General features: G+C 40.2%; 2 protein-coding genes and 4 non-coding genes across 6 annotated transcripts; 1 reads left to right on the top strand and 5 right to left on the bottom strand.

Annotated features, from left to right (window-relative positions):
• Positions 1 to 663: 663 nt before the first annotated feature.
• On the bottom strand, positions 664 to 736 carry trnaa-agc (transfer RNA alanine (anticodon AGC)). The gene has a single exon. It is a non-coding gene; the product is annotated as a tRNA-Ala (tRNA).
• A 1,384-nt stretch (positions 737 to 2,120) lies between these two features.
• On the bottom strand, positions 2,121 to 2,210 carry trnay-gua (transfer RNA tyrosine (anticodon GUA)). Its single transcript is given in 2 exon segments — positions 2,121 to 2,156; positions 2,174 to 2,210. It is a non-coding gene; the product is annotated as a tRNA-Tyr (tRNA).
• A 403-nt stretch (positions 2,211 to 2,613) lies between these two features.
• On the top strand, positions 2,614 to 7,758 carry LOC131443952 (gastrula zinc finger protein XlCGF8.2DB-like). Its single transcript, XM_058614053.1, has 2 exons — positions 2,614 to 2,939; positions 3,532 to 7,758. Exon 2 carries the CDS (start codon positions 3,552 to 3,554, stop codon positions 4,650 to 4,652), a length of 1,101 nt encoding a protein of 366 aa, XP_058470036.1. The 5' UTR covers positions 2,614 to 2,939; positions 3,532 to 3,551; the 3' UTR covers positions 4,653 to 7,758.
• Positions 7,759 to 8,560: 802 nt separating this feature from the next.
• trnaa-agc (transfer RNA alanine (anticodon AGC)) lies at positions 8,561 to 8,633 on the bottom strand. Its single transcript has one exon. It is a non-coding gene; the product is annotated as a tRNA-Ala (tRNA).
• Positions 8,634 to 9,616: 983 nt separating this feature from the next.
• On the bottom strand, positions 9,617 to 9,704 carry trnay-gua (transfer RNA tyrosine (anticodon GUA)). Its single transcript is given in 2 exon segments — positions 9,617 to 9,652; positions 9,668 to 9,704. It is a non-coding gene; the product is annotated as a tRNA-Tyr (tRNA).
• Positions 9,705 to 10,030: 326 nt separating this feature from the next.
• Positions 10,031 to 25,976, bottom strand: tmem214 (transmembrane protein 214). Its single transcript, XM_058613891.1, has 17 exons — positions 25,716 to 25,976; positions 21,370 to 21,563; positions 20,917 to 21,067; positions 20,665 to 20,799; positions 20,190 to 20,272; positions 19,908 to 20,013; positions 18,204 to 18,285; positions 18,001 to 18,102; positions 16,965 to 17,106; positions 16,256 to 16,347; positions 16,126 to 16,174; positions 15,288 to 15,395; positions 13,451 to 13,568; positions 13,248 to 13,344; positions 12,889 to 13,057; positions 12,653 to 12,804; positions 10,031 to 11,372 (listed from the first exon to the last, which is right to left on the bottom strand). The coding sequence occupies exons 1-17, from the start codon at positions 25,855 to 25,857 to the stop codon at positions 11,246 to 11,248; spliced, it is 2,049 nt and encodes a 682-aa protein (XP_058469874.1). The 5' UTR covers positions 25,858 to 25,976; the 3' UTR covers positions 10,031 to 11,245.
• Between the last annotated feature and the right edge of the window lie 637 nt (positions 25,977 to 26,613).

Genomic DNA, 26,613 nt, shown 5'->3' with positions numbered 1-26,613 from the left:
TTTTGATATTGTCAGGGCCAGCAGAGAAGGCCCTGCTGGCCCTGACAACCCACCACTGGTTATTTCTGATATGTATATAAATGCAGTGATTTCTTTTGTGAGAGACTGAGTTAAGAAACATTTACACCCCGCTCTGGAAAGGCAGCCTGGACGCGGACGCGGTGAGGGTCTGCAGTGACTGCAGGCTGGGACTGCTGCAGAGGCTCCAATAACACCAGAAAAAGTCGCTAGATTTGTCGCACAACAAAGTTGGCAACACTGGGAAGGCCTGCCAGTGTGCTCCCGGTCGAGGACATTACGCTAACTGGAGCTTCTTTGCAATGTTACGTTACAGGGAGGAAGGCTTGGGATCGGGAATCGTTTGCGTTTGTCTGGGTCTCCGATTTGACCAATCATGCTGTTGACTGAGGTAAGGACCTCCTACCTCATTAACATATGGACACAGCAATAAATAAATGTAAGTGAACAGAAATGTATAAATAAATGTAAGGCATTTATTTATTGTTTCATTTATTCTTTTATTTATTTATTCATTCATTTATTTCTACATTTATGTATTTGTTTATGCATTCCAGTATTTATTTATACATTTATTTCTGTATTTATTTATACATAAGTCAGGTTTCGTCTTCCATATATAACGGCGGAATCTAAAAGTTGTATTGGAGGATGCGGGCATCGATCCCGCTACCTCTCGCATGCTAAGCGAGCGCTCTACCATTTGAGCTAATCCCCCATGTGTCAGCATGCGAGAACTGGCCTCTAAGAACCGGTCGTTAGAACTGATCAGCGAGACAGCGGACTGTGATCTTTATTTTTTTGTAAGCGCGTTGTGAAAGGCAAACAATAAAACGCAATTTGGACAAGACATACGAATATCAAATGTTGTGACATATAAGTTATTTTAATGTGTGTTTTGTGAGGGGTATTTTCAAAACATATTACTAGAAATATTGAACTTGTCTTACAAGTTTATAATTATGGAGGACGAAACCTGACTTATGTATAAATAATTACAGAAATAAATGAATGAAAAAATAATTTTGGGGATTTGAACCAGCAACTTTCCAGTTACAAGCCAAGTTCCCTTTCCACTTGGCCACGGGTTGTACATTTATTTTATTAATTCATTTATTATTTATTTCTGTATTTATTTATACATTTATTTCTGTATTTATTTATATATAAGTCAGGTTTCGTCCTCCATATATAATTACGAAATTGCGCAAGATTCTTTGCAATACTGTTATTCATGCAGTGGTTTTTTTAAGTGATATGAAATACACCATTTTTATTAGTAGTTTATGTTTCACTTTTACTGTCAACTTTTCGAGAAATCCAGGGTCAAAGTTTACTTTTCACAATAAATGTTTTTATTATTTATTTTTTATCGTCTATTTATGAAGTATGTTTTACTTATGTAAAACATACTGTATGTTGTTTTTGATACATAATTGTTTTGATGTATAATTTAACAATTTTTCTTGAGCGCTTTCTATGAGCGCTTGGTCTGGTCTGGACCGAGTAGAATTGACGTAAAGGAGAGAATATTGGCGCACTTCACATTAAGGAGCGGCTGATTTGACCACGGTAAAACAAGTGCAGTCGTGTGCGTGAAAGTATACAAGAGCCTTAAACCGGCCCTTGTCGGGCATTGTCCCGGTTCTCCCGTGTGTCACTCCGGGTGCACCAGAAAAAGAAAACAAACTCGTTAGCTGAAAACTATTTTCACGATATAATATAATTAGCTACCTAGCTAGGTGAGCGAGGAACATCCGGGTTCTTCAGCACTCCACTCAGCTACAGGACCGCAAGTCGGGATGCACCTGACCAACAGGTTCAAAGCAAAATGTACTTACCGGTAAAAAAAAAAAAAAAAAAAAAAAACAACAACGTGCTTCAGTCAGAAAATAACTTAAATTTACAGATTTAGTACGCCAACTTTCATGGGACGCCCATCTAGCTCTCAATCAAACAGGACTTCATTACGAAACCCAACGGACGAGTCGCCCACTGCTGTCCATTTATGGCACAAGTCTCAAGCACTTCCGCTTCATTTAATGTGGATGTGGGGATAACGTTAATAATCAAGAAAAATATTAATAATGCAAAATAAGCCCTCCTTCGAGCCGGATTTGAACCAGCGACCTAAGGATTTCTCACAGTATACTGCCTACAGTCCTCCGCTCTACCAACTGAGCTATCGAAGGGGATATCGTATCACGATGTTACAACTGCATATTATCTTGGACTATACAGAAATAGCATATTGTTTCCATTATCTTTCTGTCACCCTGTGGTGAATACAGGTATCTGCAAGTAATTAAATTGTTCAGATATAAACTGAATATAGACTGCCTAAAAATGGTATACATATACACATGAATATTACATCACTTCTTTGAAAGTCATCAGAAACGTGGCCAGCTGTTAATGTGTATTTACTCTATTACTTGAAAATGTAGTCAATTGTTTTAATTTTTATTGTCCATCTTTCTGCTACTGTAGCATTATTATCACTAGTAATCAACACAGTGACTTATATTGATGACTACGTGTATTTCTATCTTTCGCGTTCAGTCCAGCAGAGGTCGCTGCTCGCTGTCTTTTCAACGAACTGGAGCGTTGACGCAGTACACTCGGTTGTCTCGTCTCTGTTTACCAGTCCAAAGTGCGCAGAAAGGGAGCAAAGGTTCCCCGTGTGGCTGCCGATCATCGCCGCGGATGGTTTTCTACTGAAAGGCGAAGAAACGAACAAAGACCCGGCGCTGAGAGCGCTGTTCACCGATCCGCTGACAGCGGGGGAGATATGGTCGGTCTGAGTGAGGAAACTGTGTCTGAGTACAAAGACCGAGTGAAGCGGTCAGAGGGGCAGATCTGCCGCAAGAGGAAGCAGCTCGACACCGCGTTCAAGCCGGAAGTCAGGCGGTAAACATCAGGTCAGTCCCTGCTCTCGGAAGCCCTGAAAAAAGCCAGAACGACTAGCTAACCCGCTGTTTGGTAGCCAAGCTAATGGGGTTAGCCATTGCTACATCCTCTCATAGACGTACACGTAGATGCTGCATTGGCCCCTCTAGAGATACGTCAACCTGATCGCCATATTGGTCCGGGCAAGAGGGCAGCACTAAGTAAACATACTATACTGATGTTACTGGGATTTATTATGGGTAGTGCTGCAACAAGTAATCATAAATGAGGCGATTCCTTCATTCATTTACAATTATTACATGGTAGGCAGCCCATAGCCAAGAGAAACGGAATTGAATTGGGCTTGTAACTGAAGGGTCACCGGTCCAAATCCCATGACAGGGCTGGGTGCCCCTGAGCAAGGCATCCGATCCCCATTGCTCCCCACCCGCAAGAGGATGGGTTAAATGCAAAGGTCTAATTCTAATAAGTTTTCAGATTTCAGCTTCTTAAACATGAATTTGTTGTTTGTTTTGTAGCTCCTCCGTAACGGCATAATTATTAAATTTCCCTGTGTGTATCATGTAAAGAGTTTCTTTTAAGTCTCTCTACTCTCTCCACCAGACAACCAGCAGCAGTTGGTGATGAAAGATTTTCCCCCGGAGCAGCAGGAGTGGAGATTCAGCATGGATCCAGAGTGTTGCCACATTAAAGAGGAACAGGAGGAACTGGGGATCAATCAGAGGGAGGATGATATCATTGCTGTGATAGTAAAGGGTGAAGAGGATGATGAGAAACCTGGGTCCTCGCAGACTCGTCACAGTCGCACCGGTGAGAACAGAGCAGACTGTGGAAGACCAGAATCAGCCAGAAACCTGGGTCTGCGTGGACATCCAGGACCAGGTACTGAGGACAAGAACGAAGAAGAAGAAGAAGAAGAAGAAGACTCTTCGGAGACTGACAACAGTGAAGATGAGTGGAAGACCACCAGCGAACCTCCAACTTTAAAGTCAGCCAATAGTAAAACACCCTCCACTGATACGAGAGGCAACACCAGTGATAAAGTATTTGAATGTTCTGAATGTGGTAAAAGGTTTGTCAGAAAGAGCCACCTGACGACACACAAGAAGATCCACACAGGAGAGAAGCCATTTAGTTGCTCTGAGTGTGGCAAAAGCTTTACTCAAAAGGGCAATCTGAAGTCACATGAAAAACTTCACACGGGAGAGAAACCCTTTAGCTGCTCCGAGTGCGGTAAACGATTTACAGAGAAGAGCAATCTGAAGAAGCACATCAAATCTCACACGGGAGAGAAACCATTCGGTTGCACCGTGTGCGGTAGGCGATTCTTCGAGAACAGCCATCTGAGGTCACACATGAAAATCCACTCGGGAGACAAACCGTTCCGCTGCGCTGGGTGTGGTAAGGGATTCTTCGAAAGGAGCAGCCTAAGGAAGCACGAGAAATGTCACCTGGGAGAAAAACCCTACAATTGCTCCGAGTGTGGTAAAGGATTTTTCGAGAAGAGCAGTTTCAGGAAGCACGAGAAGTTTCATTCGGGAGAGAAACCGTTTACTTGCTTGTTCTGTGGCAAAGGGTTTGCTGAGAAAAGAAACCAGATACTGCACATGTCCGTCCACACAGGGGAAAAACTACTGAGTTGCAGAGTTTGCAACCAAAGATTTAGCTGGTATAGTCAGATCAAAAAACATCACTGTGTTGGTTACGCCACAGAGATTAATTAGAGCCAGAGACCAGAAACCAGTCGGTTATTCACAATTTGAAGGACAGTTTTTCCCTCAGGCCATGACAGGGTCATTAACCTTTAGACACCAAACATTTACCATAGAGCTCCGAGCGTCACGTGACGTTTGTTTACGCCGCCATATCAGCAGGAAAAGCTTCAGCAAAATGGTTTCAAGCTGTCAGAGTTCACTGCACACTTTAAGTCCACGGACAACCTGACTAAATACAAATTTGTGTTGCCACCAAATGGAAACGGTTCGGTTTGGAACAGTGAACAATGAACATCTTTGGCACCCTTCTCTTGAGGTACCAGAGTAAAATGGTATGGTACGGTCAGGTTGGAGTCACAGTCAACTGAATGTGCGACAGAAAAATGTCACTCCCTTGCAGCCAATGCTTCTTCAACGCCCGCAGTCTATTCTTGTACATTCTTGATGTCTTGTTGAGACAAACGGCAACAAACTGAGCAGGAAACAAAGAGCTGCTGGATGGCCTCCATTGTTGTCTGTTGTGTTGCGTGTCGCACTGGTACGACGTAATGCCATCTAGCGCAGCCCAAACCCCGCCTACCGAGTAAAGGTACTGTTCCCAGTTGAAATGTAAGCCTGACCCAAGGCTTTGTCATTCCAAACCGTACTGTACTGTACTGTACCAGACCAGACCAGACCATGACAGAAACACAGCATAGCTGATCCTTACAAATACCCCAGTGGAAAGAGTAGGAGTGGACATTATTCCAGACCTGCAGGATTTTGATATATTCAACTTTCCGATGAATACTCCCTCATCCTACTCCAGAGAACACTTACACATCGCAATAAATGCTTGTGAAATAAGATATTTAAGTTATTTAGTGATGGATTGCCTGTGGACTCTCATTGCTCCATTTTATATGCCAGCCTGTAATGGACTGTTTCAGCACCCTGGCACAACACAGCTACCCACCATCTTCACTTTTTGCCTGATATATTACCTGGTAAACGTATATACTGACGATTGTATAAATCTATGGATTTGTAGAGCGCCACTTCCTGCCATAATGGCATCATTTTGGTTGCATGTTGGAATTCCGTGACGTCCACTACCAGAGCTCTATTGTACGTAACTGGTGATGTAAATACTGCATGCTGTGAATAATATAATGTATTACCAATACAATGTGCGAATCCATCCACCCCATGTACACGTATTTATACAGTATTACATTGCACTACTGTACTATTTTGTACCATTCTTAAACTTAGTAGTACTTAAAGTTTTTTTAGGGCTCCTAATTGGGTGCCATTTTACACCGACACCATTAATATGCCTTGTACGTGCTCGCATTTGGCCAAAAAAAAAAAGTCGGGTTTGAGTCTGACAATCATTCAGTGAGTTTCCATTGGCCTGTTTTTACACGCATGCTTGATTAGTACTTAAAAAAAAACAGACAATTAAAAAAAACTTGAAAAGTTTTTACACCTGGAAAGGTTAAGGTATCGGTAAAACGTAAATGTGAATAAGTGCAATGGAAACATTTTCAGAAAATGAAGGATGGCATTTAGAAGTCGTGTGATTGGGGCAGCCTATCGTATAAGCAGAAGAGAGAACTTGGCTGGCAACCGAAGGGTTGCCTGTTCGAGTCCCCACCAGGTCAAGGGCTGGGGTATCCCTGAGCAAAGTACCCAGTCCCCATTGCTCATTGTCAATTAGACACTCTAAGTTGACCCCAGCCACAGCATCCAGTGTACTTCTAATGCTGGTCCCAAGCTTGGATAAATTGGATCATCCGCTGTGGCGGCCCCTAGAGAGGGAGAAGCCAAAAGAAAAATTGAAATGTATTTGGAAAGTCACAGAAACAGCCGATGAAGGAACCGTGACAGTTCTCAACGTGGTGCAAGAAGCAAATATTACTACAATAAAAGATGGAAGCAGCAATGAAACGCCAACATATTTTAACAGCTTGATGCTCTTTATTTATAACATTAAACTGTGCTTTGTTATCTTTTTCCTTTTTTTGGGCGCGCCACCTAGCACCTACTGCTTATCTCGGTGAACTAACTCCCAACATTTGCATCCACAACAGTGGACTGGGAGACTTAAATGCCTTTTTTTTGAATGGTTTATTTGATAGGACTGATACAGTTTGCATTGACAGGCTTAAGTGTTGATAGCAGATGCTAATTTGCACCCGTCCCCAGAAGAGCTTCTGTAAAAAGTTTAAAAGGGGGTAATCCACTTATACAGATTTATAAGAATGTAAGTCGGGCTGCTAACTAATGATTGTTTCCTTGATTAATCCAATACTTGTTTGGTCCACAAAATGTTGAAAAATATTGATCAGTGTTTCTCAAACCTGGAATTGGTGATGTTATAACATTTCAATGATTTCTTTGTTATATAGGGCAAAAGAAACCCGAAAATATTTTCATTTAAGAAGCTGGAAAATCGAAAAGCTTGTTTTATTTATTGAAAGAAATGCTCAAAGCAATTAATCGACTATCAAAATAGTTGACGATTTGTTGAATAGTAGAATTAGTAGAATAATCGTTGCAGCCCTAAACATAAACAAATTAAATTTATGGTACGCAGTGCTAAAGGATATTCATATAATTAGACATGAGGACATTTTTGTTACTGTATTTACCAGGATTTGTTGAACTCTTGAAATGGGTGAACATTCTGTGAAATTTTCTAAGATGTTTTAATAAAAACCACACTGATGGAGCCTGAAATCTCCCTGCAGTTAAACAGAGATCTCCCTCTGTTTCCATGCACACATAAGCACCGAAATCTAATGACTAACATTCCTAGAACATTTCATAAAAATCTGCTTTTTTACTTCAAATAGTAGCTCAAATTGAAGTGTGGGCAGCACATGTACAAATATTCTCCTCTTAATTTTAGTACTTTATACTAATTTACTAATTTTATATTTTGTTGCCTACTTTTTTTTTCATCCTGTACAGCCTCTGCATATCTTAATTTAATCTGCTTTAATCTTTAGTGACCTTTGAAATCGTACTTCATGTATTTCTTGTCACTGTGTTTGTTCTGCAACAAAATACCAAAGCAAATTCCTTGTATGTTAATTCCTACTTGGCAATAAAATAAATTCTGATTCTAGAGCAAATGAGTGTGAGTTAAAATGTCTTGACATGGCTAATTTTATTTGGATGAAAACAGATATTCTATCCATAATGTTTGTCCCTTTTAGCCATAGACTGTGTATAAAAAGTGGATGTAGTCATTAAAACACTTATTTCACGACCTGAGCTGTCCTGGATCCTGACTTTACACATTTGCAAAGTGTCACAACTTGTCATAACTATTTATGGTAGTTCTGGGGATTTCAATAACAATATATTAGTTATTCGTATAAAATAAATATACTGCATGCTAGGAGAATAGGGTTTCTTCTTTTGCTAAATGGCGTGTGATAACCAGTACAATCATCATTTTATACAAACATAAATGTGAGGTGCTGAAGCACAAACTATTTTTGCCTTGACCATTTTTTTAAAAACATTTTTAACTATGTTGATGTTTTTTGAAGAATTAACACAAGTTTTCAGTTTGTTCGGCTTCCTAAATGTTAATATTTTCAGGAATTGTTGCTCTATACAACAAATATACATTAAAACTGAATTATTTTTGGTTTGTGGACCAAAACAAAATATGGACCAAAAGATTACTCAATTATTAACAGATCTATTAATTATTTTCATTCTGAAAATTGTCATTCTGTGGAACTGGTATCTAGTTGCTACATTAGTCAGACTGCCTGCATTTCACTTTTCAAGCCGGAAGACTTTATCTGTATTCATAAACAGTTTATAGACGCATGATGTGGCCACATTTTAGCATCTCACCGTGTTGATATGACAGTGACTCTTGCTTTTAAACGTGGAATGGGTCAAAAGCTTCTTGGAGGATGCGGGCATCGATCCCGCTACCTCTCGCATGCTAAGCGAGCGCTCTACCATTTGAGCTAATCCCCCGTACTGGACACTCATTGGTGACGTCATACACTGTATTCGTGCGATTGTCAGACCAACATTATTCCTCTCCACAATTCAACTCTAGGGACAAGGCCGCGTGAACAAGACTTTTTTTTGTAAGGCATCGATATTTTTATTTCACGTGCTGTCACTGATTTTAATTGTTTTATACAGCCACTTTATAATTTAAATACAAATATCCGTTAGCCAGTTTTTTTCAATACGCACACTAGGACAATGCACTTAAAATGGGTCAAATGTTCCAGTAATAGAAAATAAAACATTTAAAAGTTATTAGCTGGCGATGTCACATAACTCGCGAGCTAGCTAGCTAGCTTTGTTTCAGGCACTGCTGCTAGCTAGCTAGCTAGCTTCGTGAGGGGCCAACATCCGGTTTCTTTGAACGTCACCTCAAATTGGGAATGGTTAGGGACAAACAGATTCAAATCAAAACAAGTTGTACTTACGGGGGAGAAAAAAACAACAACAGCCTAAGTGTTTTTGGCATCGACATTCTTATTTCACATGCTGTCACTATTTTCTGTTTTTATTTAGTGTTTTTTTTTTTTGTTTTTTTAATTCGGGTGTAGTCACTAAGTACAAAACTCCCTGTTAGCTAGCTGTGTTTTTAAATACTCTATACACTAAGACAATGCACTTAAAATGGATATAAATCTACCAGTAACAGATAATACAACTTTTAAAAGTTATTAGCGGACGATATAACACAACTAACTTGGTGCTTGGTGAGGGACCAACATCCGGGTTCTTTTAACGTCACCGCAAAATAGGAATGCTAATTATGGCTAGCGACAAACCACTTTTTAAATGAACAACGATAGTACAACATTAGCTAAAAATCCCACAGGCAGGACTCCAGAGCAAAACATCGTCGCCCCTGCTGTTCTTTGAGAAAATAGTTTCAGGCATTGCTGCATTTAATTTAGATGATAATTATATCTTTAACAATCTAAAAAATGTCCTCCTTCGAGCCGGATTCGAACCAGCGACCTAAGGATTTCTCACAGTAATGCCTACAGTCCTCCGCTCTACCAACTGAGCTATCGAAGGGGATATTGAGCAAGGTTAACAATAGTCGATTAAAAATGCAAGTCCGACCATATTGACATAGATAATCAGAAGGGTGATTTAAGTGACTTTGAATATGACCAAACTCCTTAATTACCTTTGAGTCATGAAAGAAATGTAGTTAATCGTTATAAAAACACATTTTGTGATCACCTTGTTGACCACATCACCAGGCCCGACAGTGTTTTGCCATTTCTTGTGATTCATCAAAATTCAAAACCACGTACAGAGGACACTACAGTGAAGCCAGATTATGAGAACATAACAAAGACCCCAGACAGATGAAATAATTCATATCAAACAGTGACCAGGGTTGAACTCTTTATTATAAATCATTCACATTACAAAGTAAGACAATAATCACTTCCATATCCATCCAGACATTTTTGCTTTTTCAAGGAGAATAGGTTAACGAATCAGATTGGTCAGATTAGGTATTCTTCTTCTTGTGAGGTGACGTTTTTACGGTGTGCGCAGGGGGAGGAGGATGTTGGCACAGGGTTAATGAATCTATGAGACAAGTGCATTGAACCATGCACTCTGACCCTCTCACACACACCCACACACCCACACACCCACACACACACACACACACACACACACACACACACACACACACACACACACACACACACACACACACACACACACACACACACACACACACACACACACACACACACACACACACACACACACACACACACACACACACACACACACAGACAAAACACTGTCAGCCTTCCAGTATGAGAACATAGCTGTTGTGTTGAGCTGCTGATAATAGATGAAAAGATGCAAAACAGGGGGGAAAGAGAAACGGAACAAGCTGCAAAGATGAGATGAAGTGCAAGACGTAAAGTCAGTGAGTATATTTTTCTTTTCCTCGTCTGCTCGGTTGTTTTTTTCTCACATTTTCCAACTCCAAATCTTCTGCAGGAGTCACTTCACTTCTAACACGTCCATATTTCAACTAATCTGACTTTTGAAGTAAGCAGGACAAAGTGTTGAAGATCAACATGGCCCACAAAGTTTAACTGTTAAATTATTTTTTTTGGTTTTCTCCCTGCCCTTAAGCATCCTTTCACACTAACACCTTTTTTTGTATCTTTAAATAAAAAAACGGTTTATAAATCATCTATAAACTTACATCCAACTATAAATTACATAGTCTGTTCAAAGCAACAGTTGAAATTTGCAGTAGAAAACCGAGGAAGAGAGAAAAAGACGACCTCCGCATCCAGTAGTGACAAAGAGGATTGGTAGAAAAGAAAAGAAAAAAAAAACAACTATACAACAGCAAACTGATTGGTAAAATTTCACCGAAACAAGAGAAATAAGAGTCCCTTAGAGTAAGCGTTTGTTTCTCTGACCCCCACAGTGTCCAATCATGGCTTTGGAGAGGATCCGATGCACTTAAAGGCAGCCTAAGGCTGGGTCAGCGTGTGTGCGTGTGTAGATGTGTTATTTCTTGTGTGTGTATGTAAAATTAGTCAGCATTTGTTATTGTTGTCATGGTGTCATCATGCTCGCGTTAGCAGCTTCTGAGCCCATGTCTTGATAGATGTCGTCGTGTGCTGGAGCAGGTTCCACGTGGAGTTGGTGAAGGAGACGGCATGGCCCTGCAGGCACGACACGGACACCTCACCACTGCAAGAAAAAACAAACAAATGTGTTTCTCAGGTTCAGAATCAGACGACATTATTTTTTACGACGGGACAAGTCATCGATTTAATTGATTCATTTGAATTCATGGTGTATTGGGAGATTTGTTTTTAAGAAAGTCGACGTCTCTTTAACTTCCACTGCTCCTCCCCTTGGGCTCCCTGGATAAAATAACTTTCCTAGGCCGAGTTGCGGTTTTGATTAAATTTTGATTATTTGTTCAGCCATAATAAAAAAAGAATAAATAAAAAAATAAATTAAAAAAAAGCAACCTCTAAACGCTGCAGTGTGGAGCTCTAACTCGGCCACGGAAAGTCACATTAAGGTCACTGAGTAAGACTGAGTAAAATAAAGGTGAATTTGAGTATCATCTTCTTTTTTTTTTTTAAATTGAAAATACAGTGTAAACACTTGTTGTTCATGGACACTTGCTTCCTCCTGGATGTAACAATAACTTCTGTCATTCTGTAACCATAAATAAAGGCTAACAACCTCCTGCATGACAGAGTTTGTTTCATCTTACTCCAACTGTGTTGTGTATTTGTCGGGCTCTGACAATTAAAATCCAGGATGTGTGCATGACCCACACTCTACTACACATAAATCACCCAACACTTGGTATGTTGATCCTTGGAAAGCAACAGCTACTGTTGTGCAGTTTTGAATAGATAAATAAGGTATTCAAGCTATTTAAATACATAAATAAATGTAAGGACAGATAGACAGAACATTGTTGTGAATATGTTCTGTTTTGTAAATTTGTAAATGTAAAATCACAAAGTGAATAAATAATGAACAAACTGTCCTGTTAAAAGAGCATGCTGATTATTGAGTTTAGAAACCCAACGTCATAGGGAATGAAGGACTCTCCTTGAAGGTATATGATGGCATCAGAAAAAAAGAAACATTTACATTTATTATATATAGTATATTTATTTCTCTGTGACAGTAAAACTGAGTATCTTTTGTTTGCTGACAAATATAAATAAAGATATTTGTAGGCGTCTTTTTGTCTTTGACAAACACTGATTTGTCATTTTCACCATTTTCTAACATTTTTGGACCAAACAACAAATCAAAGTAATTGTTGTTGTGCAGCACAATGTTTTTGTCCAAAGTTGCATTACATGAGTGTGTCGACTAGGAAATTTTAATCTTCCAACGCCGTATTTGCGACGTTGCAGCAGCTAAATCTTCATCATCAGGCAGGCAAGGTTGGGTAAAAATCTAAAATCTAGGTCGATTTTTTTTAAAAAAGCACTGACTTGCAGGAATCCTGTAGGTTGGTCCACGCTCGCTGTAGCAGCTCAGCTATGTAGGCCAGTGCTGGCAGGATGTAGTTTTGATGGAGGAGGAGGAGGAGCTCCTTCAGATACGCCAACACCTGGAACACGCTGTCCGGAGTGTTTGTGTATATCTGAGCAAAGAAATAGAAAAGGATATTATTGTCCATGAAGCATTAAACATCAGTGAGTGACATGTTGACATTTGAAGTATTTACCCATTCTATAGCCAGCGGAGTCTTTTCTTTGACCCAGAGAATAAAGTGTGACGTGTTCTCAAAGATGAAAATGGCTGCTGCTTTTGTCTTCTCTAAACTCCGCTCCATTAGCGGCCCCAAGACGCGCACACACTCAGAGTAGTAATATGGAGTGTTTTTCTCCAACCAGCTACAGAAAAACAAAACACAAGTGGTCACACAAACTGAAAAGTTGGATCAATGAACTGCTCAAAACTTGAATCATACAGAAACAGCTGAAAGGTCAACAACAAAATGGGTCAATTGTTCCTCTCCAATCTTTAGTAAAAGGCGAAATATTTATGCGATCTGAATCTTTCATTGAAAGTTTGAGGTCATACCTGAAGCCCCGTTTGGAGAAGACTGTTATTTTGCTCCATGCCTGCTGAGAAACGGCTGTGACCCCTGAACTGTGTAGATATCTGGCTGTGGTGGAATCTGAAACAAGCAACAACGATTAATAAAAAATGACCTTAAAAAACAAAAACAAATCAAAGAGTCGATAGAAACTCGGAGGGAGGAGGTTCTTCTGTAAGAGACAGACCTGTGAAGGAGCCGTGAGATCTGACGTCGTGTGCGATGAAGCTGACGGCAAACACGCACAGAACCATGAGCACTTTGGACCAGGGGAAGCCACGGCCGCGCATCCTCACCTGCAGATTCTGGTGACAAGAGCAAAACACATTCTACTTAGGTCGACATGCTGATACCAATGCACTACAACTGGTTTAAAACATGTTTTCTGTTAACCATGAAAAAGGCTTTGATGCAATTAAAAAAAAAAACACTCGAAAAAATTCAAGTTGTCATTGGTGTTGAACGTCTTCAATTCGTCTTCGTCTTCGGCATTTTGTTTTTCAATTTGATCTTTCCAGACTTCAGACTTGGCTGGCGACTTACAAAGCCCTATCCCTTCACCTACTAATGTTTTCCAGCAGGCTGTACACAGAGAGTTGCTTGCAGAACTGTATGCCACAGTTCAAAGTTCTTAATGACAGTTCTTCCCCCTCTTCTTGTGATAAATATTCTTGCACAGCACCCTCATCAAAACCCTTACATATCAAAGGCAAGAGTCCTTTGATGCCTCTGAACAAAGGAAAAGGTAGCAGTGAAACTTAATAGATTCTCTCTGCCGTCAAACCAGGACCAGCCCCACTGCTAAACGAACCGCTTACGCATGCCTAAAGACATCCCTGCCAATAAAGTGTTGATACGCAAGGCAACGTGCCTTGCACAAGATGCAGAGACAGTCTATGCATGGCGTACTGGGGTGGCAAAGGACGCAGCACACAGGGCAAGGCGGCGTGAAGACGAGACAGACGCCACACGGCAAGCCCGATTAGCAAGGGACGCCGCACGCAGGGCAAGGCGGCGCGAAATAGAGACGGATGACGCGCGGCAAGCTCGGCTGACAAAGGACGCCGTGCGCAGGGCGGAGCGCCGTGAAGCCGAGACAGACGAGACGCGGAGTGCTCGACTGGCAAATGATGCCGCATGCAAGGCAAGACGCCGCGAGGCCGAGACAGACGACGCAAGACGAGCTCGGCTGGCGAGGGATGCCGCACGCAAGGCGAGGTGCCGCAAAGCCGAGACAGACGACGCAAGGCGAGCTCGACTGGCGAGCGATGCCGCGCGCAAGGCAAGGCGCCGTGCAGTCGAGACAGATGATACACGAAAAGCTCGGCTGGCGAGCAACGCCGCGCGCAATGCGAGGCGCCGTGCAGCTGAAGCAGAGGATCTTCAGATGGCAAAGGGAGAAGCCCTTCCACAGCGACATGCAGGGGATGTCACGCTTCACCAGGAGACGCGTCGCACACATCTGGAGCACAATCACAACTCGGATCAGTGTGGAGATACAGGCTTCTTCCAAAAGGAGCTTAATGGTGGTGATAGGCACAAGCTGAGAAAGACCACCAGAAGCAAATCAATATAACAATGCAATGGCAAGTATTGGTGTAACCCAGGCCTGCTTCCATCATGTCCCCTTCTGTTACATGTCCTCCTTAACAACATCCATGAACCTTCTCTGTGGACTTCCTTTTCCTACCGCCTGGCAGCTCCTTTACAAGCTGCTGAACATGGTCACATGGTCACATGGTCACACACACACACACCTCTCTTTGCTCAGATCAGATGATCCTGCGTGTGAACTGGAATACCATCGCACCTATGCTTCTCACACAGGAGGTAAAAGCTGAATGAACACTTGACTTACCAAGTGTGCGACAACACCTCGTTCAGCCCGACACACTATCACATCTTAATTTCAGGCACAAGAAGACCAGAACAATAACACACCGCCATGCAACAACTATTTTGCGCCGCCTACTAAAAAAGTGCGACACATTGTGATGGAAACCTGGTTGCTGTGTCGCTCTCACCTGGCACAGGTCGTTGCACTCCTGAAGGTCCCGAGTTTCACTGCTGTCTCTCATCTCCTCATTGGTCACTTTGAATGACTGGATCGTCTCTTCAAGGTTTTTACGCAGCTAAAAGAGTTGAAAGGTACAAATTCAGAGGTCAAAGTTATTTTTTACTTATCAGAAAGTCAGCTATGATAGGGCTCTAAGCTTTGTGATACCATGTGATGGTGTACTTTGATCTTCATGTGATGTCATCAAAGTGGCTGTGAAGTCAGAATTTTATTTTTGAATCCTTTTATATGATGTTGCCGTTTAAATAAAATGGAGGGATGGATTCTAATTTGTCTCTTGTCCTTTCTCCCACCTTTCCTCTGTCCCCCATTTTTCCTTTCACCCCAACCTGTCTAGGCAGATGGCTGCATATCTTTGATTCTGGTTCTGTCACAAGTTTTTTCGCTCCACTGATGCTATAGTGCTTGCTCATTGTGTGAGTTGTTGGGTTTCCTCTGCTCTCGGTGATGTTGTCTATGCACAGAGCCTTGAGATAATGTATGTTGTGAATCGGCACTATACAAATAAAATTGAAAAATACAAATCGGAAAAAAAATCGGAGTTTCCACTGTATGGGCATGTTTGTTTTTGGATGTGCTCTACAAATAAACATTAAATGTACTTTTTTGTTTAACTCTCTCATCCTTCCTTCATGCATCACAGTGAGTTAGTGTTGATTCATACACTGATTCTGTATTTTCCTCTGTACACCGTTTCTGTACAGTTTCAAGGGAAGTGATGCATCGTTTTTTTTTGTTTTTTTTTAAAAACCCTCACGTGTAGTGGCGGCAGGAGTCAGACCTACCTTTGGTGGCAGGCTGTTCCAGGACTTAAACAAATGATTCAACAGCAGACTGGAAAAAGAAAACAATTTTTGTCAGCTACAAAAATCTCAGCTACTTCTCTAAAACGTCCATCAAGCGTGTCTTTCTCACCTGGATTGGGTTAAGTGTTTGGTATAGAGCTGCCTCCATACTCCAAGACTCTGTACGTCCACACACAAACACTCTGTCATACTGCTGAGCAGCTGCAAGAAACGACAAAAGAAAAGAGACACAAAAGGATAATTACTTTTGAGAAATTCCAACATCCATCCATGTAAAATGTTTTTTAGGGAGAATAAAGTGAGTAAATATCTTGCGGCTGCAGTAGAATGATGCTGGAGTTGGTGAAGACAGTGAAAGAGGTTTGCTATTGATGATTCATTTCATTGCAGAGGAGTAAAATACACAGAAACTAACACAAACGGTGGTACAACCCTCACCTACTTCCTGCCGATCAAAGAAGTTACAGCAACAGTTCAGGATAATATACAGACTAAAATAAAACAATAAAACTGCTCATGCTGCTAAAAAGGTACAATAAAAAAGAACTTTCTCTTGAGTCATTTGCATACATTTGTTGAGGTTTACAACTTGGGAAAGTTTAATATACTTAATTTCATCATTTAGATGAATTGTAAGATTGATTGGGACTGATGTAAAAGTTTCATAATAGTCATCACTGTAACATTGTCAATGAACTCCATTCCATGGTTTTCTGTTTCTGACTCGCTATGTTTCCAGTGCGTTCATGACGTCACAATTTACCCACAACTACCGGGTGAACCCACTGACTTAACACAAAACAGATCTTGAGTCTCACCTCCTTCTTCATATCGTCTGGACAGTGTGACGTGGCTCTGGACAAGAATGACGGCAGATAGGTGTGTAACGTGCTCTCAGGTTTGGCTCCGAAAGCCAGGACTTTGAGTCGAGGATACAGATGTCTCAGCTGTTCCTGCAGACTGAGCAGAGAGTAATGGGTTCATTAAAAAATAATCTTTTTTTTTTTCCCTTTTCTTTTTTAAAGCGTTCAGGGTGACAGCACATCATTATGCACAGATGACGATGCTCTATCAGTAGTTGGTTTTAAGGAGGAACAGGAGGTAGAAACTGTCAAAAACATGTAGCTCCAACATGTTTCTGGTCATTCTGTGATTTTTAGTGCTTGAGTGCATATTTCTATGTTTAACATCCAGGCAAAATTCCCACTAATCACATTTATACACAAATGTATTCCAGCACTTTGCAATGATGTTATTTGGGAACATATCTTTTATACACTAACACTTTAAATACACTGACATTTGCTTTATGCCCAAACCTAACCTAGGAAAGCTGAAAGCTGCATGCACACAACCTTGGATCAACACTCAAATGGCGAGTCACTGAGACAGAAAGACATGGTGCCTTATCTGAAACAATAACTCATGCCTACACCGCACCACGCAAATAGTTGCCAGCTCACAATAACACCATACAAAATAACAGCTCATAAGGCTGTCCTACAGTGCAGCCGCTGGAAAGGAGCGACCAATCTGGGTGCGGCTCAATCTGATTCACTGACATTGTGCCAAGAGGCTGGGGACCCAGTCTGTGCGCCAACTAGGGAGCACTACATCTAAACCACGGCTCATCCCCACCAATCACACTTCAACACATGCAGACTATAGAGGATCTTAGTTCTCCGTATCACGTGCTCTTCTGAGATGCACCGCCGTGAGGGTAGTTACACTTAACGGAGCCCACAGCTGTGTTTTGTACTTGTTGCTTCAACAATAAAACTATATAGAAGTTTCCTCTCATATCTCAAAATATGAAACACAACAGTTACAAAGATTGTGTAGCAGTGTGTGTACCTTGATGACAGAGCATTCTTGGGCATGAATGCAAAATCCAGTAAAGGAAAGAACTCTTTAGGACCCATGATGCCAAATCCCTTTGTCAGGTTTGCATGAAGTCTAAAGGAAGAAAAAGATGAAAAACAGCAAAAGGTGACTAAATTACTAAGAGAACATTGTATTTTACATTAATAACGTTGACATTTCTTGAACAGACTTACAGAAGAAGTCGATCCAGATAGGCTATGGCATACGCAGACAAGGATTTCACGCCGAGCACAGGAAGCATGATACCCAGCCACACTGAAAACACAAAAATAAAAACACTTAATTCACCTCAAACTGACGGATCATTTATTCAGCTTTTCCTTTTAAAGAAAATAAAAGCCCAGAGCAGAGACATCCAATCAATAAAGGGAAAACAAAACACAAAAGTAATTGTGTGGCGTAAAGTGGAGCAGTGTAACGGAGGTCACACAAACGTGACAAATCAATAAATGTCACAAAGAAACTATTCTGTAACTGTAACAATACCAGTCCGAGCAAAAATGATAAAAATATCTCTTCTGACTTTGTCACCCCAAGCGAGAAATTCTTTCGTACTTTTGTTTCTTCATCTTTAGGACTTTTAAATAAAGTGCAGAGCTTTTCTGTGTGTTTTCAGCATTGAGAAAAGACACGTTTTAACAGCTACAGGGTTTTTATATAGTTACAGTGTCTGAGGAGGAGTTATGCCAACTATGGCTCTGGTGCTTTGAATTATATAATAAGACACGCCGAAAAATAAACAGTTTTCAGTCTTATACTGTATATTTAAACATTTGTTTCACATTCACACGTGTGCTTACAATGCTTAAAATGACACAACATGCAACATTAAAAATTGTCTATAGTGTCTTTAAATTCCCAGCGATGTGATCAACGTGCTCCAGTTTTAACTGATGCATTTTTTTCCTGTTAATAATACGAAAGTGTCTTTTGTAGTCTTCAAACTCCACGTTTCTTTGCCTTAATGGAGGCAAATGATGCTCATCTATTTTGCAGATGAAGGTTGTTGTGTAATCTTCTAAGAACATTCCCCACCCGATGCCAACACACCGACACCCACTCTCCCACCACACAGCCTCAAACAAACACCACACACACACAGGCAAGCCTGCTATCATGTGTTTGGAGATTATCAGTGGATGGGCACTGATTATAACTCTAAACTTTAAAGTTATGAATGACTCAGAGCTCGGATTCAATCTGTAGCAGCACAGAAAGGAATCTTTGTGCAGTCACGGACCTGGAGTTTGACATCCACATTTAACACGATTATAAAATTGTCCAAGTGTCACTTCAACAACTCAAGTTTTCCATAAACACGGCATTGTTTCAAGAAATGTATTCCTACACACTAAACCCCCGAAAACGATTATAAATGCTGTATATGTACATACATACATATGTATGTATGTATGTATGTATGTATGTATGTATGTATGTATGTATATATATATATATATATATATATATATATACATGAGAGAAGATGACGTGGAAAGGTGGGGCTATGACACCATTGTTTTTCCAAAGTTGCATTAATTGGTAAACGTAAGGGTGTTTTTTCTGAACAAATAGCATTAAATGGCTCCAAAAATGCCAGTAGAGGAAAAAAAGCAAAGTCGTTTTCATGTGTTAGACAGGCGCTACTATTTTAATAAAACAGTCATTTCTGTCCAACTGCTTTTGCCCTGTTTATCTTTGAATTGAATTCCCCTGTTGTCGTCTTGTGCCATGAATAAACTTGCCTTTACTTGTTGCGTCATTAACCTCCAGCCCATAATTTCCATAGATTGTTGGGAAAGTGGGTGAAAGGACAGTCTAGGACAAAGAGTAGTGCGCAAACTTTACAGCTGTGAAAGCGTTTCACTGTCTGTTACCTCTTAGTCCTTGGCTGAGGTCATGAAATCCTGCTTGTCCCAGAGCCCACATGATCGTCAGACACTTTGCCGGACGATTCTGAACCGACCTCAATAACTCCAAATACTGCAGAGGAAGGAAAGAGCGATAAAGGGCATTTCAACATACTACTGCACAGTTTTGTCATTGGAGAACAGAAGTGAAACCGGTTGGCTGCTCAGTTTAAGGCTTTAAAAAGAGAGACAATTCATCAATTTGCATTGTTTGTTAGTTTTTTTGTCTATATAATTACTCTCACTCACCTCTGGCAGATTTTGAGTGGCTATTCTGGGTTTGTCCTGTAAGACTGCCTGAATGCAAACTCTGTAGCCATGCAGTGGTTCTCCTGAGGGGGGGGAAAGACACAGAAAAAGCTGTTGGATATTTGATCAAGTGCTAAATCTTCTGACTTCTTCTATTAAATTTTCAACTCAATCAGGCAGCGAAGGCACTCAGTTGCCAGTTTATTAGGTACTGTAGCCAAAAAGTATTTCATTCTACAACTACAGAACAAGAACTGAACAATATCTTCCTCTTTTGGCTTCCCTCTCTCTTTCGGGGGTGCCACAGCAAAAGCTGCACAATATAAACTTAATAAACATAAGATTTATAGCAACATTAGACTGCATTCATACCACCGACCTGCACCTAATAAAGCAACTAAATATAACTAAATATATAACAAAATCTAGGAGGATGAGGCCATTCCCACCTCTTTGTGTGAGACGTTGCATTTACCTGACTGTCTGTCCAGCTCCCTGAGCATCGTGTGAACACAGTGGTCAAAGAAATCTGGCAGAATGTCGCTGCAGCGTCCAAGGAGGCCTTTGATCACACCCTTCAGCTCTTTTCCTGTAAGGCAGTATGGGTAATCTGGAGGGGGGGTAAAGTAAAAACAGTGGAAATTAGTTAAGTGCTGACTTTTTATTTGAGCTATGGAAGTAAATATTTTCATATTTGGAGCGCTGGAGTGTGTGTGTTTTGACAGACCGTGGACATGGCTGCTGAGTGTTGGCTCAGTCTCTGGTACGGTCAGCTTGAGGTTGAGGTAACCTGCCAGGTCTTTGACCCAGACCGATGGATTATCAGGGAACAGAGTCTGACTGCGAGCCAACTGCTGCTTCAGGTCCCCAACATCCAGCTAAAAACAGAAACAAGGGCTGTAAACTCGGATAAACAACACACTCATTATGTGGAGGAGAAAGTTGTGTTCAGCATGTGATTATTCGCTCTAAAAGACGCCACAGTGCTCCACTGTTTCTGTGTGGCCTTGAAGAACTTTACAGCGACGGCATGTGTGGCTTTTTCACAAAGAAAATAAGAAGATTTGGGGCAAAACAAATCCACACAACTCGTAAGAATGTTAAAACACATTCCTCGACAAATAAGTCGTTTTAAAATGCCCTGATATCCTGGAGCTGAACAGGAATGAACATTACTTACAGCTTTGAAGGCCTCCTCAAGGTTCTTGAAATTCGCAGACGTGACCGTATTGGCGGAGTGTGGTTTCTTGGATGGTTTACTTGACGGCTGCTTCTTGTTTTGGGGCTCGGGCGGCGGAGGAACCTGCTCCTTGTTCTGTTTCTTCCCCATCTTCTCGAAGCCCTCGAACAGAGTCTCTGACATCTTCAGGGGCGCTGAAAGAAACAGGGGCAGCTGCAGTGAGACACGGCTTTCTTGGAATACAACAGACGACTAACTGAAAAAACTTCTTTGATCCTCTTTAAACTCTTTCTTCAATCACCCCAGTGTCTTGAAAATCAAGTTAGTCCAGAAGGAGTGAGGTATTCCCCTCCCTGGCTGCTCACTTCACTTACATCCAATGCCTTACTGATCTTGAACACCCTCCCTCGCTCGCTTGTGGTTTGCGTAATAGGCGGTTATTTTCCCACAATCATGAAACATCCATTACAATTCACATTGGGGACAGAGTTTTAAGCAACAGCTGTACCGTTCATTTACCTCTGTGCATAACTTGTTGACACCCTCTTCAAAGCAAAACCACTTCCAGCTAAAACCCCAAATTTAACCTTCACTGACCAATTCAAATATTGTTTGTTATGTTTTCTACTACTTTTTACATTATAGCTCTTTATACCAACTTTAAACCCAGGTTTTAAGCTTGGAAAACTCTGTACTGTATTGTATTTCTAACACTGATGTAGTTTGAAAAGCTGACTGTTATAAAGTAGAGGTCAACTGGCTGATATTTGCCATTTTTTTAAATAATCGGCAAAGGACGATAATTATTCATTAATCAGCCAATAATAGTAAAAATAACTTAAGTAAGTCATACAGTTTCGAAGTTTCAAATGAACAGATTGTTAAAAATCTAAGAACACTAGGCTCAAAATATACTTGCCTTTTAATTAAAAACAAAAAATCAACACTTGAAATAACAGGGACGATGTAAATTACTTGTTTAAGTCCATATTTCACCACTAACATAATGTACTTGCACTCTATTTTCAGATTATTTTATTCAAATACATTTACGGTATATATAAGTATGAGTTCACACGAGAGTTCAAACTTGAGTGGTTGTTGCTGACAGAGGTCACCAGTTGCTCAATGATCAGTCAGCTGGTCATGCTGCTGCTGCGCAGAACACTAAATTTACATCAACTGTTGCTGTGACTATCAATGCAGTGATGCAAAAAAAATCCATCTCCAAGTGGATTGACAGCTAATTCAAACACCATAATCCATCATAAAAGAAATACAGGTCACTTTTTTAATCTCTTTTTGGGGAGTAATCGCATTGGAAATATACTTTATTGTTACAAAACAGTGAAGAAATGTGATGCCTGCTTTACTACAGACTGTTAGCTCAGCGTCTATGTGTAAATGTTCCTGTCAGCTCTCCGTCTCTTCTTCTGCTGGTGTTAGAGGAGTCCCTCCACTTCCTCCTGTAAGGGACACGCTGTTGCAACGTACTACAGTGTACGTCTCCTCAGATTACGAGGCCACAAAGACCTTCTGCTGACTAAAACCAGAACCGTGTCCAAATTGATCTCTCATCCACGCATTCACTACTCCACCCGTGAAGTAAGGAGATACATATAGTTCGCTCTGAAATGCAGATTTAATTCACAGACAGCTGAGAGAGTAAATATGATCTTTTGTCAGATATTCCAAAAAGATAGTCCAGTGTGTAAATTCAGATGACATTATTTTTATTTGTTTGGCCGAAAATGAAGATTAAATAATAATTCTACTTAGTTTTAGGGCTGCAACTAATGACAATCCTCATAATTGAATAATCAGTAGATTATTTTATCAATTAATTGAGTAATTGCTTGGATTGAGTGTTTCCCAAACCTGGAAATGATGATCAAAACTCAAATGTCATATTTTGACCACAAATCAGTTTTAATGATTTCTTTGTTATAAAGACCAAAACCAGAAAATATTCACATTTAAGAAGTTAAAAAGTCACAAAACTTCACCAAAAATAAAATTGTTTTACTTTTTTCATTCACCAATAAATATTGCTAAAAAATAATAATAATAATTTACACACTGTACCTTTAAGGTGGAGCCCATGTCAGGACATGTAGACTAGTTCAGACATGTAAAGACAAACATGGGTATCATCATATCAGTTGACCTCAGACCCAGTCTGTCAAATACACTACACACTGATCAAAGAGAACAAGATGCTTTCAAGCTAAAAATCAGACACATTTTGCCAGTGTTTCCTGGCTCTCATAGAAGTGAGAAACACTGTGACAAATATAGGCGGAGTTACTCTCTCTTTATCAATGCAAATCAAGTGCTTTACATAACACTGTGGCAGTTAGAGGGACCTGTATTTGCTCCAAATAAAAACCCTCTGGCAGAACAGGGGTCACTTTCAAACAGACTTTGAACAGACAGGCTGATTCTCTGATAAATCTAATGCATAAACAAACAGCAGTGGCAGAGGCAGATCTAATCTTTTACTCACACATTATTTTTGTAGCAGCCAGTGAGTAGAAGGACACTGTATTTAAGCAAATTTAATGGAAAACCTGGACTTTGGAACATGGTCGTGTACTGAAGATAGATAGGGCGTAGAAACTATTCAAATTCAAGCATAATAGGAAAAATGTTTCCATTTCAGTATTTTCAAATTATCTGTTGTGTTTCATGTCATTGTGAATATTTTGGTTTTTTTAGAAACTGCTGCTCTGACGGAACAAGAACATTCTCACATTTTAAATAAACTACATAATTAATCAGGACTATAATCAAAGCATGAATCACTTTCAGACTTATTTAAACACCATAAGAGAGATTGTTCTGATATGCTACTTAAAAATTTCAGAATTCCCTATGTCAGGGTTTGTGCCAAGACACAGAAAATCTAACTTATCTCAATGGCCAATATGTTGTCCCATCTATATTCATATAGATGAATATTATCAGTTTCTCCATTCACACCCTGAGAATGTTTTCTATAGCAATGAATGATAATATTATCCCAACCCTACTCAAGTGAAATACTAATCATTATACCAATAAGTAAAATTTGCTTTGTAAGGTAATATTAGCAAATAAAACCTTGTACATCTACTTTGTGCATTCTACATACAACTACTCTTTGAGTGGTTGTTTTAGTAGTTGTAGCGGGCAGACGTATTTGAAAACCAGGAATTGAGTTGGGCTAACTACATACACAACTACTAAAAAAAACAGTGTACACATTTTCTATTTATATGAGACATTTAAATTGCTCAGGTTGCCTTAAAAAGTCCAAGTTTCCCCCTTAATGACAACTGAACAGAAGAAAAGGTGATTTGTGTTTATGTGAGTTATTAATCAGTTGATTATTTTCTCGATTAAATGAGTCATCATTTTGCTTCATAAAATGACAGAACATTTTGACAAATATTGATAAGTGTTTCTCTAATCCTGGCAATTATGACGTTTCTCAAACAGCTTGTTTTGTCCACATGCCAAAATTATTAATTTTTAATGATGTATTTGTTACATGGAGCAAAGAAACCAGACAACATTCACATTTAAGAAGCTGATACATCAAAAAACACTTTTAGTTGAGTAATTGTTTCAGCCTGAACTTATTGTGAAATAACATATCTGCATTCATGATTATCCCAATACAGGAGAGCCACCAAATTCAAGTTAATTTTAAATCGCGATACATAATAAGATCGTTTATCGTCCCAACCCCAGTGACGATAATATGGTAAACGTAGCACTCAGCGGTGACAGCTGTCAGTGCAGGCTAAGCAGTAACGGACTAATGGTTGATTCTTTTAAAGTTCAGCTAAAGTGAAACAACATCATGTGACCGTTTTAAGAAAGTGTGACAACAGCAGAAGAAAGAGGAAATCAGTGATGACGACGCCTCTGTTGACACACACACACACACACAATTATGAAAAAAAAACTGCTAACAAGCTAACCGCACATGCTAGCTGGCTAACAATGCTTTCTCACTCTTTTCCTGCTGTGTGCAAAAGGAACACACAACACGGGGAAAACCCATTAGCCCACATGTGTATATAATAGCGTGTAAATTAGGAAATATAAAGTATAAGTACGTCAAATGTGTAAATATATTAGAGAAAGCTGCGTAAATGTGAGCTAGCTAGCTTGTCCACTCATAACTGACCGGAGTGTCTTCTTTCGCGACATTATCTCGGTAAAAACGGGGAAGTTGGTGTGAAAACATAAAGTTAGCAGGAGCTCCGGGTTTCTTTCATTCATTTGAACAGAGACAGAGAGGTGAGCGGCTCACGGAGCAGGAGCAACAGCAGCTGCTGCGGGCCGCGTTCACTTACGTCGGGACGGCAGGTTGGACTCGCCGAGCGCTTTCCTTCCGCCGCTGTTCTTCTCACTCGGGTTCTTTCCGGAGCCGTTGTTCTTCTTTCCCTTCTTTACCACCTCCCATTTACCGGCGGCGGAGCCGTTATTTGAAGCCATGTCTTCGGTCCTGGTTCTGTTATAGTGTCGGGGTCGGGGCGCTGCTGTTGCTGCTGGGTGAAAACGGCCAGGCTTGACGGGACGATCCTCCGTCAAACACCTCGGTTCATTTAAACATAAAAAGCCTGCCACGTCTCTTTGTCGGCGTGACGTCAGAGTGACGTGGAGGACCGTTAACTTCCACATTTGTTTTAAAAATGAGCTCTTACAGTTTAGATTTTCTTTATGAAAATATATCGTAAATGTTAGGTTTACCTTTAGAAAACACTTAATTCAATTTTGGACGTTATTATGTCACATCTGAACTTGAATTGAGCACACAATGCAGTTAAATATGAATTAGTTTTGATTTAATTGATTAAAACGGGCTCATCCATGCGGGTTTTACATATAAATACCTAAAGAAAATCCAGAAACATAACAATACAAATACATTTTCTTCATGTATGCCAAATTTCTACTTCAACTTTGCTCAAAATTTGGTGAAATATGAGTCACTTTTGACCAGTTAATAGTTTACCTGAAGAAACTCTAGTTGCATTTAAATTGATTTTACAGAAGACAGAAATCAGTTTTGACTGAATTCAATTGAAATTGGAGTTGTCTCATACAGGTTTTGATTTTCACACTTAAAAAAAAGGTTTATCTGAAGAAAACCAAGAATTAATATTTTTTTTTATGTTTATGTCAATTCTTTTCATTTGTGGGCTAATAACTGTTTTGGGCTAGTCTTGTTCTGTTGCTCCTCCAAATAAC

The sequence above is a fragment of the Solea solea genome, chromosome 17, assembly GCF_958295425.1.
Source record: "Solea solea chromosome 17, fSolSol10.1, whole genome shotgun sequence".
NCBI lineage: Eukaryota > Metazoa > Chordata > Actinopteri > Pleuronectiformes > Soleidae > Solea > Solea solea.
The sequence above is the reverse complement of the archived record's forward strand: the minus strand, read 5'-3'. Positions and strand labels throughout refer to the sequence as shown.

Bases quoted from the DNA above. Each gene is read 5' to 3' on its own strand.
- tmem214 (XM_058613891.1), bottom strand. From the start codon at position 25,857: ATGGCTTCAAATAACGGCTCCGCCGCCGGTAAATGGGAGGTGGTAAAG. The intron at 16,175-16,255 runs GTGAGAAAGACA...TTCTTTTTCCAG, and splicing joins AAACACTTAACCCAATCCAG to TCTGCTGTTGAATCATTTGT. The intron at 13,345-13,450 runs GTCTGTCTCTTA...TGCTTGTTTCAG, and splicing joins ATCTCACGGCTCCTTCACAG to ATTCCACCACAGCCAGATAT.
- LOC131443952 (XM_058614053.1), top strand. From the start codon at position 3,552: ATGAAAGATTTTCCCCCGGAGCAGCAGGAGTGGAGATTCAGCATGGAT.